General features: G+C 39.3%; 1 protein-coding gene across 10 annotated transcripts; it reads right to left on the minus strand.

The window, feature by feature from the left end:
* Nucleotides 1-1,247: 1,247 nt before the first annotated feature.
* LOC124633409 (protein Gawky) lies at nt 1,248-18,639 on the minus strand. 10 transcript variants are annotated; one of them, XM_047168613.1, is made up of 16 exons: nt 18,488-18,639; nt 16,955-17,056; nt 15,370-16,381; nt 15,108-15,212; nt 14,821-14,949; nt 14,550-14,734; nt 13,454-14,472; nt 13,105-13,368; nt 12,659-12,815; nt 12,446-12,568; nt 12,221-12,358; nt 11,923-12,083; nt 11,571-11,715; nt 10,830-11,171; nt 10,542-10,661; nt 1,248-10,458 (listed from the first exon to the last, which is right to left on the minus strand). In XM_047168613.1, the coding sequence occupies exons 3-16, from the start codon at nt 16,154-16,156 to the stop codon at nt 10,210-10,212; spliced, it is 3,924 nt and encodes a 1,307-aa protein (XP_047024569.1). In that variant the 5' UTR covers nt 16,157-16,381; nt 16,955-17,056; nt 18,488-18,639; the 3' UTR covers nt 1,248-10,209. The 10 variants fall into 10 exon arrangements, with proteins under 10 accessions (XP_047024569.1, XP_047024574.1, XP_047024567.1 ...); XM_047168618.1 differs by lacking the exon at nt 18,488-18,639 and adding an exon at nt 17,964-18,109 and having other exon boundaries at nt 15,370-15,744; XM_047168611.1 differs by lacking the exon at nt 18,488-18,639 and adding an exon at nt 17,964-18,109.
* Nucleotides 18,640-19,491: the final 852 nt, after the last annotated feature.

The raw sequence follows: 19,491 nt of genomic DNA on the forward strand, positions 1-19,491 counted from the left end.
TATTCACTTGCAAAATTTCATGTCATTAAATTCAGTAATTAAAGAAAGACAATTATAATACTGACGGAGCATCGAAAACCTACATAATCCGACCAAGTTCGGATAGCTACAAAAAAGCGGCCGTGTCATATGTCTAAGAAACGTTCTTAACTTGGAAGGTTAGTATTTATTAATATGGCACAGTTGCGTACACAAGCGTTAGCAAAAATAAAACAATGCTTCTTGAATGAAAAATATTTTTTTTATAATAATGCCACTATCTACGATAAAAATATATCTTCAATTAACAAGTACTTCTCTATTTAAATATCCGTGTACAAAAATATTTTTATTGGCATACATTTTACCATGCAATTCCTTTAGAACGTCGTGATATTCGACTGCTTTGTAAACAGTGATCTATTCATCATATATCATGATAAAATATCCTATAACTTTTTAATTACTAACGGAACATCATTGATACTTGGTAACATGTTGGAGACTCTTACAAGGTTTGTGTAAACGTGAAAATCTAGACCCCAAACTGCATACTTTAAGAACTAAGACCTAATAAGTGTATTTTACGTTTATATTTTTATCTTTTAAACCCTACGACTTTTTCTAAATCTGTTTTTTAAACAAATATAAACAAATTCAAAACAACGTATGTAAAAATCTACAGCTCTCTATGTAAGCGCTTTATATGAAAACTAGCTAATGGCCAAACGTTCGCGTAGCGGAAACTTGAATTTCTCCAAAGTTTATGCATGCACTGATTTCATTCATACATAATCAATTATACACAAATACACTAATTTTTGGACACATCTCTTTTCTTCTAAAGTCTATGGATTAAAAAAAGTTCCGCCAGGACAACGTTTGCCAACGTTCGCCCAGCGGAATGTTTTTGGTGAATTTCTCCACAATGGCTGCATACACAAATTTTTATTTACCATACACAATTATAGGACGTCATACACTAATTATCTGCATAATTAAAATCTTTAAATTCAACAACATTCCGCTGCGCGAACGCACACCAAAAATTATACCATTCCGTAGGATTAATTAATTTATTATGAAATAGGATAGCTCCTTTTATATATTTTCCGTCTTCAGTTTGGTGAAAATTATGTTCTTTTACTTTAATTTCTTTAGTGATGGCTTAATTACGTATAGCCACTTCGCATGGTCCACCATCTATGAACTCTAAAACAAAATTCTATCCAACAGGTAAATAAGTTGGAGATAAATAAAACACAACATTTTAATGATTTTTTTATTTTTTTTTTACAATTAATCAGATAACATACATATCAAACCAGCCGAAGTATGGCTAAACCCATTTATTATCTAAACTTACGAACAATACAAGAAATTGATACCTCTCAAATTCAGCTTACTTTAAATATATATAGATATATTATAATAATATAATATGCGTTCACTCTACATATAGTCTACAACCTACTTACTCATAATCTAAGTTTTGCATAAATTCAAAGTAAATATGCCCAAAAGAAATATTGTTGAACTATGAATATATATTACTTTTTGGCAATTAATTGAGTATCATTTATGTGCATAGCAAAATTAATTTTCTTTTAACATGTAACTTAGATCTTACTTCATAAAGAGGCCACAAATATAACATGCGTTTCTGTCGTCAGTTCGATTATATAGGGACTTTTTGTTAAACATTATTTATTGCCTATTCTATAAACATTACTCTTATCGAAATGTAAGAAAAATATCCTTACGCAATAACTGAATTAGTCTAGCAGTGCTGTGCAGTGAGTGTCGAGGGTCCACCGGTGGAGGGGCGACGCGCGGACTGTCCTGCCTCGCGACGCGACGCCGCGCGCCGCCCGACCCGCCTCACCGTTGTGCGTACACATTGCGCTAACAATACGAGACAACATTTCACATAATGATCAAAACAACTATTTGTCATCTACATAAAATTTGCTCCAAATGTTTATATTAAAATATGTCTACTTATTGTAACTTCTAATTAGTTACAGCCAACTTTACAAATAATTGATACATTAGACTCTCAAATAGATCTCTACTAACTATTATTAATTAATGGTAAAAAATAAAGAATAAAAATACTTCTAAACATTGCATTTCAATCACATAAGGTTTAGTTTAAATACAATAATAACATTTTTAAACCCGAACATAAGTATTACAAGAACAATGATATCGTTGAGTTCTGGAATGGAAAATAGCACACTTAAATTCACTAACTGTTACACTTACATAATAATTATTGTTCTCCTGCTTTGTTTGTTAATATACATTGCTTTAAGGTAGTATCAGAAAAATAACAGTAAAATATATCGACTATTTGATACACTGATAAAATTCATGATAAACCCTTAAATTAACTTAAAGAAATTGATAAAATTGTGTACCAAATAACAGTGCAGTGCGTTTGATAAGTACTGGGAGTCGATATATAAATAGTTTGATATAGGACATACTATGTGAGGTTATTGAATGAGGTAATACAGATACAAAGAACAAGAACCGCTGCCGATGGCGCCTCGGACGACGCGGGCCCACCGCTGTCCGCGCTACCGACTACACCTTGTATAAATGGAGACGCCTATGTCTAAAAACACGGCACTTGCAAAAATAGATCTAGAACACGTAAAAGGTGTAGTACAAGCGTGGCAGAGGCGGTGTGCCGCTCGCCCCGGGCTCCCGCTACGCTATTATTTGGTACGTGACGGAACACAAACGACTCGGCGCAGCGAATCGTCGACGGAACATACGTAGAGGATGGTGTACAGATCGATACAAATTCATATTACTATTAAGGCAGCCGTTCATAAACTTACTACGTGAAATTTTCTTACGCATGCCTCATAATTATTACGACCATAATTATAGTATTACACATTATACTTTAGACATTGAGAATACAAAGTTTCAAATAAATACCCAACATATTAATTTGAAGAACATAAGGAACACTACAGCAGCAATCAAATTGCGAACACATTTTGTACTACATAAAAAATAATACACAACCCTTTGCGCGAAAAGACTGAAAAGTTCAACTTTTAAAGTCACCATGAAACTCGGGCCCTAGCATGAAATGCAATACAGACTAATATTCCGTGCGTTCGTCAAAGATGTGCTTATGAGTTTAGCGTACATTATTATCTCCTGCAAACGCAAGGAAAATGCTTCATAGTACGACCCTCGTGTCACTTTCAGTTAATACTAGATCTTTAGAATAAATTTTCCCATCACAGAGATTTGCACAGAAAAATCTTTTAGTTTTTTAAATATATTTAGCCTATTGATATAATTATGTTATAATTTAGTATCTGCTTATTTTCTTAAGTGTTCCAATACAAATACCAAGGAGAATTAATTATTAATAATATTGGTGTAACGTGAGACGAGACAGCCTAAGTCTACGCTAAACTTATCAATTAGTTATGTTGATATTGTTATAATGAAATACGTCGCTGAAACATGCTTTATATAACTACATTGTACTTTAACTCAAAGGTGGTACCGAAAAATATTATTTTTTATTATAAAACAACGCCAATCGTTCATTATTTTAAAGAGATGTCACTCACTACAATACTAAAGGCAATCAATTTAGTATTCATTATTATGATAACTTAAGGATTTACAATTATCAAACTTAACGCACATCACGGAAATCACGGATATGAATACAACAAAATAATTCGAATTAGAAATGTAGACGATATGCAACGTTCAAAGATCAATTATTTTAAGGAAACATATTTCAGATGACATCGGTGGTACTGGAAATAATTTCTTGTGATCAGTCTCCGCTGGGTGGCGGCGGTGATGTCATGATACTGAGTGCTACATTAACTTAGTTTGTAAATCATTTCTTCATTGGGATCGGTACAGTACATGTTTACATGGTGGGCTTTTTAATTACTAATTAAGCTTGTTCGTTTTGTACAACATAAACCGACAACGGTAGTAGTCCACTCGTAAATGGTCTTCCAAATGTATTCCAGCTCGATACATCACTAAAGTAAAAAAATATACGAAGCAGTTAAATATTATGTCTCGTCACATAACATGTGCCGCTGGCAGTAGGAGACCTCTAATAAAATAAATATTCTCATCCGACTCACTGGACAATATTAAAAATATTTTCTTAATCACAGATATCAGTCTGTCAAAATTTAAATTAAGTATATTTCAGAATTGGATTAGTCGTTCCTCACTTACATAGGATATTATTCAAGTACAAGTACAATCAAGGTACAAAAGTGACTAATTTAAGACCGCAGAGTATTGATTTTTGACGCCAATAGAAATATCTAAATATTGAGAGGTTATTAGTACTTTAGTGGAACATTAACGAATTTGGTCGTTCGAACTACGCGATTACGTATATGTCAAGCACGGTGTCGTCGAGACCGGTACACTTCTCTTACAGTACAAATGAACATTGAATATAAACAATTTCACACAGGTACAACAGAGATCTAATGAAAGAATAATACGAATATAAACTAGTTTCATATAGGATATGATCGTTAAATTATGCTCGATTATAATCACTCGCACGTCGCTCCGTGCGATTCATGAATGCGAGAGAGACTAGAGAAGCAGTGTGTTGTGTAGTTAGCGAGCAGCAGTCTGGAGTCTACTGCATCAATTAACTGTTGGTGGGGGGTTGGCCTTGATACACATACATATATACATAACGCTAGGTGGTGCTCCAATCAAATGCAACTCAGTGAAACTTCCGCCAGTGCGGCCGGGCCGGGCTCCGGAGTGCATGTCCGTGTGTGCTCGCAGAGCTAACAGATAAATGGCGACTTACTGCTCTATTACAACTATACATCATAGCAGTTAAAATATTCTCAGCAATCACATTTAGTTAAATTACCACATAGAGAATTTAGCTTAGTTCAACATTTTAATCAATGGCCCTCTGTTTACACGTAAAGTCACTCAGTACATTTTTTTTTATTTTGTTTATAATCAGTTGTTTGTGTTTTATCAAGAACACCCTTTGTCTTACAGCTATATATTCCAATAATACAAAAATCCATTCACTATAATTAAGGTAAATTTTAGATATTTAAACACTAAAATGTAAAATATGAACATCCTAAATAAACTCTGATATTCCAATTTTAGGCATTAGCTCAATTAATTAAATATATGATTGAGTGACTATGAAAAAAGAGAAATAAATGCATTATAATAATACTACCCAACCATTCCCTTGTAAAGTTTGACAGGGTCCAAGCTGCTCGGGCCGACCTATCGTTACCTCTACACCTAACGTCAAAGCCTTCGTTATTTAATATTTGGTATTCACTTATTCGCACCACATAACAAGACTAGAGGAATGATTGCCTCTTGTGTCGACGTCACGCGTCCCGCCATCTCAACACGATCCCTCGTAAATAAGGAAGACTAGTTTCTTTGTAGATATCACCTAATGTGTTCTCTATTGTATTAGGACGTCAACGCCGTAACGTACAAAAATATATATAAATAAAGACAACAAGCAAAACTTTAACCTTATTTAAATTAAAAGGCCCTTCTGAATATCGTACGCACTATCACTAGGTACAATTATGTCGTATAAGTAACTTCGTCGGTTATATGCGACGGCAAACGCATTATTAACAATGGAAAAATGAGAATGTCTTTTAGTATGCAACGTTCAGCTTATTTATGAGTGTAGTAAGTCAGCGGAAAATGAAACTGCATAATATTCATAGATATTTGGTCCCTAATGTGAGTACACAGTTGAACGAGAGAGTGGCGCCTGACAATGGGTTGTCGCGACTGCTGTCGAGCAACAAATAAGCCGAACAGTTGTCACGCCACCGACCCCGGCGCCCTTGAACCGCGCTGCTCAATACTCCCTGCAATATTTATTGCCTTCCTAAGCGTTAGCTACTAAAGGGCCGGTTAAACGTACTAACTGATATACGTATCTTTACAAATACGAGTTTGATTTGATGCTAAACTAATAAAGCTACCGATTTAATATTATACTTAGACTCAACGAGGCCACAGGGACGGTAGAGTGACAAGCGAAGGAAAGCTATAAAATAAATTACAAACGCATTACGCGCAGTTTAGGCGGCATGAGTCCTACGCCATACACACTGCAGTTATCAGCTATGGTCCAGTTACATTAAAAGCTAATTTGGAGATTACAAAATAACTTTAGAATTTTATTCCGCACTAAGGAAAGTTTAATAATTAAGATAATAAAAAATTAAAATTAATAACAATATGAGCAAACTACTTGAATAGTTGAGCTAAAACACCAGAGCAGCTTGGATAGGCGACAGCGACCTAAGTGTCGGCTGTCAGTATTAATGGCTCCTATTTGTACGATCAATAGTTTGTTGTGATGTCAGAGATCCACGCAATTTATGTAAAAAACACAAGCGGTCGTCCAATGGCTTACAGACATCGACTTTGGCATTCAAGTGTTATGGAATAGATGCGATCGTTAGAAACACGCGACACCGCGCGATCTCACTCCAAAATAACCAACAATTTTAAGGTTACGCGTTAAATTCGGGTAAACTTCATGAAAACCAAAAAATAAATAGATAAAAATATTTACATATACGTAGGTATATATATAAAATGTTGATTGATGAAATAACACTTATTATAATAAAAGTAAAACATAGCTAAGCTCATTAATGATTACACAAGGCGTGGGCGCGGGCCCCGCTGCTCGCAGCCTTATATTGTCTACAGCTAGTCACAGAGCGGTGCCTAGGCGCACAATTCATTATAATACATTTTTGAAGGAAACGATTACACCTGCCATCTGTTACGGTAACGTACCACAGTTCATTGAGGCACAATCATTGGTTTCTTTTAATTGCTTTTCTTTATATTTTTTTTCTTTTTTTTTAAGTTTTTTTATTTTTTCATTATTTTACTTATATTTACATCTATGATCGTTATTATAATTACTTGTAGGTACGTAAATTTATTCTAATAACAGAAACAAATCACGAAAAATGTTATTAAAAGAGAAGCGTGAAGCGTATTAAATTTTTACGAATAAAATTCCACAATATATACATATTACAGTATAGATGTATCATATAAATACACAACAACATAATAATAACACAGACTAAATTGCACATGGCGCAATAATTGTGTGCAGGAAATAATGATGCAGTCATTGAACCGAGAGGAGATTCAGTTAGCGCGGCGCGATGCCGCTACTCACAACCTTGCGATACACCTCTACCGATACACCTCTAACACCACTATATACTGCTACCGACACGTCTACACATTTAAAATACGTCCACTTTACAATATGTATATCCATTATTAAGTACTGATAACTTTAACTGACTAAAAAATTTCAAGGCATAAACTTCTTTCGTCTTATCTATGGATGACGTATTCTAAAGGGCACTGGTTTATTATACTCTCCGTTTGATCGGCTTGTCTAACCTTAAAATGGAAAAAAGTTTATAAAAAATTAAATATGACATTTATTGCTGTATCATTAAAATTTAAATTTGCACCAGAGTAGACAACTGAGATTTAGGCGTTATCGAATATTGGTGTAGAATTGGACAGAACAATATCAGTTAAAAATAATACCTATACTCTTTATTTATTCTATCAATCGGTAAAAGAAACACCCTCATCACTTAAATTGAGCTTTAACAATACATAGAATTGACATTTGTCTGTTTTATACGTGCACTATTGTTGAATAGACGTAACACGAAATGTTATAGGAACATCAGATCATTAACCCGTACCGCGAATATAATTTCAAATTTTGGAAGAATCTTTATCAAGCAGAGAAATGCAATCAGTTGTTCCGGACATCTTTGATAATCACTCTTTGGCACCTAACATTAAACTCCGTGACAATCTCGATTATGGCCCCTTGGAAGGCGAATCAAACAGTTGGGCTGCATAGCATAGCCGTGCCTTCGTATCGACGACGCGGTGTGCTGAGACGCGCGGCGGCCGCTGCCCCGTCCGTCCGCACGGACCGGAGCTCCGCTTTCAAATTAATCTGTATCTGATACAAATCGCGAAAGGCAACGAAGAATATGCAATGATGAAAACGCAAAACTGCCGTCGGTCCCTATAGTAAGATAATACGGTAGTAATGACAAATGCTAATATTGTTTCTAAATGAACACATCACACATCGAAACATTTAACTCTAGACTACTACAGGTCCGAAGCGAACAGAGTTCAAACGCACTTACACGTCCAAAATCGCGTTCACCTAACTTAATTAATTTGTGAAGAGTACGCGAACCAGAGGCTCGACAAGGTACAGCGAATCGCTTAAAACTAACTTAAGGCTAAAATCGTTTTATCATAAAAACACTGGAAGATGTTCGAAATACAGATACAATTTACATTATTATAAGTGGGGCGGCGCGGCGCGGGCCGGCGCGGTAGCGAGCGCTGGGGCCGGCCGCGACCCGAGCCCTAGCGCTCTGCTACGCTGATCCCCTAATTATTGGTAATTTTATATTTTGGCAGAGTATCTCTGTGGCACACCATCAATAAATTAAAAAGTAAATAAAAGTGTAAATAAACTTTATGATAACGAACTTTAACTTACACGTGCAATCGTTGCCGTTAAATATCAGTTGTATGCTTATTGAACTCTACGATAGGACTTAAAATGTAAACTTACACCTACAGTTATGTAATACCGACAAACCTACGACTACAAGTATATTATTAACAGAATATCTAAAGCATATGTCACTTTGAATAACGTTCAAATTGAGCCTATAGAAAATACCACAAATCTTTTATTTAAATAGATATTGATATGGCTAAATTTAAGTTAGAACTTTATTCTTACCTATACACAAAAGTGTAATATTTAATTACTGTTCAATTATAGTACTTTAATAACATTTCTCACAAATGTATGTGTAATATAAAATGATAAAACAATTTTCAATTTATTATATTAGGTTACCCTTACGTTAATCGTATAATCTAGATAATCGTCTCATTATATTAAACATAAAGTGGCACTTCAATCACAAATACTGGAAAAAATTTGGGGAAACGTCAGCTTCGGCGGAGGCCGACCGCCGGCGACTCGCGCTACTATGATACTCTCCAACAAAATAGATTATCCTTACATTAGGCAAGATACTTTACATCACAGGATTACTGGATTGCAAGGGAGCGCGCCCCACTTGTACTTGCGTCGCCGCCCGAGCGGCCGCGAGCTCCTAGCATATAACTATACTCGTTTGCATCAGACTATACGGCTTAAAAGGAATTACCGCTACAAGAATGCACTTCAAATCTCATAATTTCAAATTTTGTTACCTTTATAAAAATTACAACTAATCGTAAAAGTTTTGTTAGTGGGCGAAATGCACTTACACGTTTATTGCTGAATAAAATATCACTACTGGAAAACGAGGGCTCTATGCGAGTGAGAATTCAAAACAGAAATAAATAATTAAAATACGACAAGTACAGATAAAACGAGAAAATAAAAACGAACACGAAAGAAACTCGGAACGCAACAGCTCGACGGGCGAAACAGCAACAGCCCTCGAGCACAACAAAATAAATATACGCTATAAAATAAGGCCACGGGACGTGTGACTGAGGTAGCCCGCGACGCACTACGCTATCTGATACCTACGGTTATTTGGTAGATTTGCAGGAGCGGGCCGCGCGGTCTGACCGCGGCTGCGGCCCGCGCCCGCCGCGACCGGACTCGTCCTATCTAACCTCGATACAGTTTCATTTGCCATTGTATATGTATAATTCTTATATACACTAAATATTCTACATGAACACTTAAAACACAGTAAGATAATATAGTATGTGGACAGTTGGCTACCGCGACCGCGTCGCGCCGCGTACTCCGACGCCACGTGACGCGTTCGACATCATCTGACTAGGCGAATAAAATTAGTCGATCCCCGTACGGGGGACGGTAAAGCGTAATTACAACTAGACACCTAAGGCTTCGATCCTAAACTCGCGTCGTCGACGATCGAGCGACATGCCGGCCGATCGATAAATACTATTTATACTATCCAAATCGAAGATTTTACGCTAACCATAAAAAATTTGCACCTCAGGAATGACCGAGGCGACATTTCCGAGCGACCGCGACCGAAACGAAGTTAGGAGCGAAACCCGATCGACACGGACAAATGCATCTGTACAGATGTGGACAGCGCCTTAGATGGACTCTCCGCCGAGCAGGTCGGGAGGCAGGAACGAGTTGAGCGACGAGGGCGTCGCGCGCTGGTCGTGCGAGTCGGGCCACAGCGCCGCGAACCCGCCCCAGCCGTCCTTCTGCCCGCCGCGCCACGCGCCGCCGCCGCCCGAGCCCAGGTGCTGCAGGATCATCTGCACCTCCGACTCGGCCGGCGACTCCGCGAAGATGGTCGTGTTGCTCAGCACGCAGTTGTTTAGGGCCATCTGGGCCTGCACACACGACACCCGCTCGTCACATACAACGCACACATACCACGAATACGATAACATTGTTAATCTTAATATGCACTAACCTTAGCAGCCTCCTCGCGCGTCGAGTAGCGGGCGAGGGCGAGACCCTGGTTCAAGTACAGGTGGAAGTTCTGGAGCGGGCCATGCTGGACGCAGAGCGTCTTCAGGGTGGACCCGTCAATCTGTTGGATACATTTCAATTTAGAATTTAATACAATAGAGATAGACTGTATTGATGTCATCTTTGTAAATTATTTTCTTCGATAATGTATTTCACCCAATGTTTGTAAGATAGCATGATATAATATTATTTACTAGTACTATTAACTACAATGTGATGCTTCGTGTACCTGAGCAGTGAGGTTCTTGAGCAGCAGCCAAGTGGAGGCCTGCCAGGAGACGGCGCGCGGAGGCGCGGCGCTGTGGTGCTGCGGCCAGGCCTTGTTGAGGCCGGGCGGCGCGGGCCGCGGCTTGGCGCCCCACGCGTCCGCCTTGAGCGCGGCGCCACCGCCGGCGCCGCCGGGCGGCGCGTACGACCACGTGGACGACGACAGCGAGCGCTCGCCGCCCGGCGGGGACGTCTTGCCGCCCAGCATGTCGGCGTCCTTGATCACCGCCAGCGACAGTGGCGACCGCACCACGGACCCGGGGGTCATGGCCGGGTCGTCTTCCACGTTCTTCATTTGGTTGCCCTATAGCAAAATAAGGATTGTATCAACGTGCTTTTTCACACAGCTGCTGTTGTTATTTTCGTTCACAAAATTTCCTCGATTTCAATTCCTACTCATGTATTTAGCCGCTCAGTTCGGCCAATAACCACTAAAAGTAAGTTTGACGCGCTAGTAGGAAGGCTGACCGAAAAAATGTGTTACTATGACCTTATTCTCCACGGTGGGCAGACAGGTAACCGCAGAACGGAACGTTGCGCATCAGTAACGCTATTGCTCGTCAGCGACCTGAGGTACGTCAACTCGTAGATTAGACCAAAATCTCTTTTATCTCCCATTTATGATCTCATTATTATTACCCTTAGATTGTTTTCTTCAACAAAGTAACCAAGTTTCTAATAAACCTGATGATATAAAACTAACCTTCCAGGGCTTGCCAGGTTCGAACTCAGGCACCAGATCATATACAGGCTGGTGCGAAGGGTGTGAGGGCCAGGCGTCCTTGCCATCAGCTACGTCAGCCCCGCTGTCGCCCCAACCTTCGGAGCCGCGCCCCACCCCCCAAGTGCTACGACAATATCAAGATTATAAATATACATAAAAAAGTCAAAGTTGCACAAATGTCACTGAAACAATGCATATCACTAAAAATTCATTTGACATTACTATGATGTCAAGAGCATTTTGCTTGATATCTGCACTGAAATAGATTTTAAAGTTCTGGAAGAGTCATTACTGATAAATAAAATAGCCTATCTAGTTAAAATATACATACGAGTCAGGTTGCAGGCCAAGTTGGTTGAGCTGTGGGCTTGTGGTAGACTTAGCAGTTCCGGGCGCACGGCTGAACTCGGAACCTTCTCCATCCTTGTCCAGAGAAGGCAGCTTCCATTGGTTCAGGCGGGATTGCTGGTTACCGCTGCTGCCGCCGTAACCCTAAATATAAAAAAATATATTAGCACAATGTTGCATAAATTTCATGTAACAAAAAGAGTAAAAGACAAGGGAAAGTTTCTTTTATATTTTTTTATTTAAAGTTAATAATATATTATGTAATTTTGATTAATACATACCCCTTGAGTATCCTTAGGTATAGACATGTCACTGAAGTTGTTCTGCAACTGAGCTATGGGGTCATGGCCCTGCTTGAACAAGTCTGAGCTGCCAGCCTGCTGCTTCATATACAGAGTCTGCTGCGCTGTTATCTGGTTCTAAGAATAAACAGAAACAACATTCACAAAGATGTTCTAAGATAAAATCATGCAACAAAATATTTGAAGTTAAATTATTCAACTTACTTGTAGAGCAGTAATCTGCTGCTTGGCTTTAGTGATTTGTACAGAGTACTGCAGCGCAAGAGAGGAGTGACCTTTGGTCATCGCAAGAGAGTTCTGTTGCAACAACTGTTGCAGTACCTTGATCTGCAAGTGAACAACACATTGTAAAATCAACATTTAACAAAGAGTGATGATTAATATGTGGTAAATTATGATATTTATGTGTTAAGGTACCTGTTGCAGCAGTTGGTTCAAGAGCACGAGGGTTTGCGGAGCCAGGGGTTGGTTCAATATCTGATGGTTGAGGTACCCAGCAGACACCGCCATTTGTATCTGTTGCACGAGCATGCGCAGTTGCGCCGCGCTCGGCTGTCCGCCGTTGCCCGTACCGCTACAATTTCAGATTATGTTACAACTAAAGTTTATTTGTGGCAGTTTATGACTCATTGTTTACAAATACAAGTTACATTCTTATGTAATTTTTATTTGTAAACACTATGACTAGAGAGAAATGTTCACTGTAAACATTTTCCTCAACAATGTTTATGTTTTCTCGTAATCATCATATTGACTTTGACCTTCACATAAAGGTCACCTCTGGGCAAGTGCAGGAGGGAGGAAAAATAAGTGAGATAGGTACATCAAAAATATGGGTTCCTTAGAAGTATATCCTAGCGTACCTGTTGGGGTTGTAAGACTGGTGGTGTTGCTGCGTTGGGGGCGGCGGTTGGTTGAGTATCTTCTGCACGACGGCGGGAGAGACCGCTGGCACGGAGGGCGGCGGCTGGAAGGGGCCGCCGTGGTGGCCGCCGAAGTGATCGTCGCGTCGCCACCCGTCACCGCGAGCGCTGGCCAGCATCTCCAACGCCTCCTCCGCGTTCATGTCGCGGCTACGCAGGGCTGCCTCTGCTTCCTCCTTCTTGAAACCCATCTCAACGAGGAACCTATGTGGGGAAAATAAATATGTTAAAATAATGCTAACCTAATGACTTAATACGATTTTTACAATCGAAGTTGACTTGTGCTTACCTGAACTGCTTACTGTTCCAGACCATCTCCTTAGGTAGCTGCTTACCAAGTGGGCCACCTTGTGGTGGTTTCGGTCCTCCCCATTCGCCAATATCATCCGGCCAAGCTGTTCCAGGTCCAGCAGGTTTGGGTTTAGGCACGGGCCACAGGGCCGGTCCGGATGCATCGGGCCAAGCTGGGGCATCGCGGTCGGGCCAAGCGGGAGTATGTGGTTCTTCCCAGGAACCATTGCGTTGACCATGAGCTCCCCATACGGCGTCTGGTTTGGTAGGCGTCGGGGGCATACGCTGGGGGCCGGGCGGGCCTTGTGGTCCGCGAGCTGCCATACCGCCCATTCCACGCTGTGCCCACAATGACGTACCATCATCGAAGCCGCCGGGTGCACGTCTTGCTGCCGGCGGTGATGGTTCTTCCCATCCAGATCCCTTGATTGGGTCCTTGGGCCCTTGAGCGCCCCACTGGTTAACACCTCCAGGCATCATTTTGTTCGGGCCACCAGTATGTTGATGATGTTGGCTCCACATATCACCGTTAAGACGGCCAGATATTCCTCCGCGCAGGTCGTGACGCGGGTCTGCGCTTTGTTGACGAGGATCACTGGACCGGTGAGGATCAATACGGGGATCGACTGGTCGGTGAGGTTCTCCCCAAGCATTCCAGTCGTCCTTCTTGGGCACGCCCCACTGCTGTGCGTGTTGCGGAGGACCTGCAGGCCATTGCTGAGGGGGCGGTGGGCCAGTCCATACGTTAGCAGAGTCTGCAACGTCGTCGTCTTCACCCCATGTACCACCAATGTTGGTAGTGGGCGTATGGCCCCACGGAGTTTTAGCTGCGGGCTGTGGCGGCGGCTGTCCACCATTTCTTAGGTTAGCCTCCCATAGATCAGTGCCAAGGAATGCACCATTGTTAATATTTGGTTTCCAAGCTGGAGGCCCACCAGCTGGCTGGTTTTCTACCTTTCCTGGCCCAGGCTCGGGCGAGCCAGGTACATCCCAATTAGTATCTTGATTTACATGTTGCTAAAAAATAAAGTCAAAATGAGGAATAGTGTAATAAGGTTTAAATTAAGACAATTGTTATTAAAACAGCCACTTACGCCTCCCCAGCCATCTTGACTAAACAAAGCTTCCCTCATTGAGTTGAGTTGCTCAATCTTAGCAGAGGAAGTGCTATTGGCGTTGTTGCCATTGTTCCCATTGGCCGAGGTGGGCCCATTTGAATTTGGAGTAGAGTTGGGTGGATTAGTACCGCCATTGTTTCCATTACCAGCGTTGTTCGTACCTAGTAGTTATGAACAAATTGATAAGAAATTCCATAGTTTCAATAAAACACATTTTGCAATGCATTTATATTTATTGTTAACTAACCATTGCTTGTTGGTGCACCATTGTTGTTAGGCTGTGAATTTGGCATGTTAGGCGGGGAACTTTGCCAATTCTGTGCAGACGCGCCACTGGTTGGAGGCATTTGATTACCATTCCCCTTGTTGCTATTCACTGCAAGAAACAATCCAACCATAACCACCTACACAAAATGTGAAAATCCATAATGTTAGTCGTAATTTCTAATCACTGCAATTATCATTTGCCAACAATAGAAGCAAATTTTATTTTGATGACTTCATCATTAGAGTGACGATATTAAAACAACTTACTGTCTGCTTGAGAAGTGGGCGGGCGTTGAGCCGTGTTATTCCATTGTTGAGTATTGTTTGTCCCATTATTTGTTTGGCCACTGGAATTACCGCCCCAATTCCCAGCTGGCAAAGAAAAACATCTATTTTTACTGTCTTATCACCGACGCCGATTAAAATATAGGTCTAATCTCGGCCGCGTGCGTTACTGCCAAATATTCGAGTGTCGATCAAGAGCTAACTAATTGTGATGTTAGTAAATTGACATTGAAAAGTAACTTACCGTTGTTGGAGGCTGGCGGACTGCCCCAGCCGGTGGCAGCGTTGAGTGAGCTCTCGCCTCCTCCGCACAGACGCAGGCGCCGCGGCACGCCCCAGCTGTCTATGTCTTGTGTGTTCATATCCTTGATTATTCGATCCTCGTTTCGTGTAAGTTCCAACATTGCGTCGTAGGTGAGATCACCGTTCGCGAACATTCGCAGAGCCGTCTTTTTGGCGGGTTTGTCGTAACCAACTTCCAATTCATTATTGTCATGGTATGTCTTCACAGACTTGTCTTCATTAGTAATGATTCGAGTTTTCGTTTTGGATATCATAGTATGAGCAGACTTGTCGTTTAGTAGTTGCGTATCGCAAGGCTCATCTCGTATAATACAAACTGAGGATTTAAAAGCGTAATCAGACTTGTTCATATGCTCCGGCGCTCCGAACGCCATCTTATAGTTTAATTTAAAGCTACTGAAATATGGGTCACTGTATGAGATACCCTGGACTGTTATGGCGTTAATCGTTAAAGGAATGCAGTAGTTAGGCGTTTCGCCAATCATTTGGTTTTGTTGGACACTATCAACAAATTCTACATTATAAATATTTAAATCTACCATTTTTACACTAGCTTCATGACTTTCATTCTTCTCGACTCGCTTAAAAGCACCAAAATTATTTGTGTTCACCACCAACATCGAGGTGGAGTAATTACATTGCATTGGTTCGGTAACAGTATTAATATTGGAGTAACAATTATCCTTAATTAGATGTCGAACACATAATATTACAGAAACATTAGACATCAGACAATTATTATAAATAGAATAATTTTCTACAGTTTTCACCTAACATTATACTTATTTTCACAGATAGCATATTGTTTCAATTATAGACTAAGTAACAATGGTTCGTAGTGATGCAGTCAATAAAGCAGGTAGCAGTGTTTAGTGCCTCTATGGCAGAGGACAAGGTGAGATCACCGCTGGAAGCTGCTGCGGACTCGCCTCCTAGCCCCGATTGGCCCAGCCCTATAAAGTACACAACATTGTATCAGCGTACAGCTAACTTGTACCTTAGACAAGTTATTATGCATTGAAGGAACAAGCAAAACTGTTGGTTTACAAGCTAAATATTCTACTGTAAGGAGTTTGATTCAAAAGCAAGTCACAACTAATTAGCATCCTATTTCAGTTGCTGCATAGAAAACAAAGGCTAATTAGAAACATTCCAATTCTCTTGGTAAAAATTCTTTTGCATCACTGACTAAATTGACCGACTATATATTTTTTATTTTTCAATGATTTACAAAACATACAATCTCCAAACAAGCTATTTGATCTTGTCCAAATATGTTCCATGATTATTATAATACTAGGTGAAAATTATATTTCCTGACTAGCCCAGATGAAAAACATATTTCATGTGTAATACACAATGTACACATGAAATCCATACAATTTTATCAAGTTGTGGTGGTGGTAAGTCTTATTTTTCTGTTCTACCCTGATATTTTGATTGCTATTTATCATGTCTCATTTGTACTAGCTAGTGCAATGTGGAATTAGCAAAATATACAGTTTGGAGCACATAGATAAGCTTACCTTTTAGGACGGACGAGAGGCTGAGCTGTATATCACAGATAATGCGGGCTCGGCAGATCCTTCAGAGCAGCTTTGCAGTCAGCTCGTAACGTTTCAGATTATCTGTGGGACAAAGAATCCATACTTCACATATCTAATTGGCCCAGCTATTAGCATAAACAATCAATAAAAATCAATACGTGGGTCATAACAATAAGTACATAATTATTTTGAGGTTATCTCAAGGATTAAAAAAGAAAGATCAAGTGGATCATCGCATAAAGATACATAACATAGGTAGATACAGTAGACGCATTTGTAGGAAGAGCAACACCAATGTAATACATTACTTAGACTGGCTAGGCGAAAATACGATAAAGGCAATCGTTAAAGATCAAAAATCATGATGGTGTTTCACAATACGCCATTCCAAAATGTATAGGTACGTTGAAGTACGACGCAAGTACTTACGGTCGCACCGAAATTATTGAGAATAAAACGTTAAAGTATCACGATTCCCATTTCAATTTTCACATTCCTATAAAAACCAATATTCTTTTCTTATATTATATACTTATATATTTGTGTGTTTCGGCCTTGAGACTCGACGACTCGATGTTGAATATCTACAGTCGTATACATGTATCTATCTATGCTATATCATCCACGGTACCTATCTATATCTAGAGTGAAAGTTAGCACGACCCATATCATACGAATAATGCTAATATTTTTGTAACAAATTAGTACTCCACATTCACAAACACTTGATTGACATGAATATTACAAAACTTCCTCAAAAATCACACTATAATCAAGCAAAAATACAAAAAACCTTACGTGACACGACCGAGCACAACGGTGTTATATTACTAGAAGGAATGAGACAGAAAATTAAACATGTCGCTGACATCCCGTTTGTTGGAGGGAGAACAAACATACGCCTGAGAAAGCGATGCCATAAATGCTCAGACCGATCAACGACGACATAAAGAACTATTTCTAAAAACTTGCTTCTATTGGAACTTACCTCTGTTTTGTAATATTGTTGGCACATAACTTAAAGATTTATACAAAATCACAATCCCAAACCCCCGAGAACACGGCTTCGACGGCTGGATGGAATGATTTCGTCGTCGGGGTTCGCACGAAGAGCTACAAACCCTACCAATGCAAGATGGTTGCAAGCGCGGTTGGGCAGACTCAGAATTGCTGTGTTTTTTAACTTGGTAGGGTAATAGCAATTTACTATACATACGTATAGCACTCACTATACAGAAGGTATTATCTATAGTATCTATCTATAAATATGTACCTATAATAATACCGTACGAATACATACCTATTTTTATACTGTAGTGTATAACTACCTATAGCAGATACATTCAATTTACTGTAGGATGCTGTATTGGACTGGATGATAGGCAAAATCAGTTTATGCTATGGTTCATAACTAGAAGTCGGAGTACCTACAAATTATTGCTTTGAGATTTGATCTCGAAATTAATTCTGTCAAAACAATAGGGGTATGTTAACATTTTTGCTATAACTCACCTACTTATTCCTAGCTCGCGATACCGAAATAGGACACGTTCTATTAAAACTTGTGAAGCATTCAACATCTTGTTTGATTAATTTGCTGTAGCTTACCAAATCGTAAAAAAATTAAATTGTATTGACAAAAATATGTATTACCTAATTTAATTGATGGGTAAAGTTATTTATGCTTGCCATAAAATGTAATAGTGTAGAATAAACGCCAACAGCCGTGAAAAAAAGCAATTTCTGATTTTTATACCGATAATAACATAATTATATGCATTTTAAATTAGTCATTATCGGTATCAATCCCTTTATATAATAAGTTAAGTAATATGCTCATAAATCTATTCCTTTCTTAAGACATTTTTGTAACTACAACACCGCGCTCGCGCTGGATGCACGCCTGTTAGTGTTGTGCTATTTCCGGTGTAAGTATATGAGAAAGATGGAAGGTATAGTTGGGGATTTTATATGTCATGAAAAATGAATAATTTTTGACTGTTGTTTACCTAAGTTGACATTTATTTTAATTTGATTTAAGCGGAAAATATAAAAAATACTCTACATGGGACCACCAATTGCTTTACGAGAACGAACACAGCACAATGTCCGGGGCTTGTCACTTCAGCTGTGTTTTTATACGGTTTATTTTGTATAACTCGTAATATTGCGCAATTTAATTGATTGATTAGGCTGCACTTTATATAGATAAGCGTGATATTAGTGATATTATTATTCAGGGTAATAATGATGCCATGTTTGATGTCTCTGTTTAACTCACAAAGTTAAATATTCCTCTAAAAATAATTATTATGTTATATTTAATTTTATTTTTATACAAATAACTATAACTTTTTGGCCCAGACCTCTAGCGTAACTTTTTTTCTGCGCAGATCCCGACCCACAGTAGTGTTCGAGTATACTCCCTCTTTCAACATAACAAAAATAATCGAAATAAATAAATTGTTGCTGGCAACTGGCAATTTCATTCCAGTCTGTCAAAGTCAAAACTGTCA

Source organism: Helicoverpa zea, chromosome 9 (genome assembly GCF_022581195.2).
Source record: "Helicoverpa zea isolate HzStark_Cry1AcR chromosome 9, ilHelZeax1.1, whole genome shotgun sequence".
NCBI lineage: Eukaryota > Metazoa > Arthropoda > Insecta > Lepidoptera > Noctuidae > Helicoverpa > Helicoverpa zea.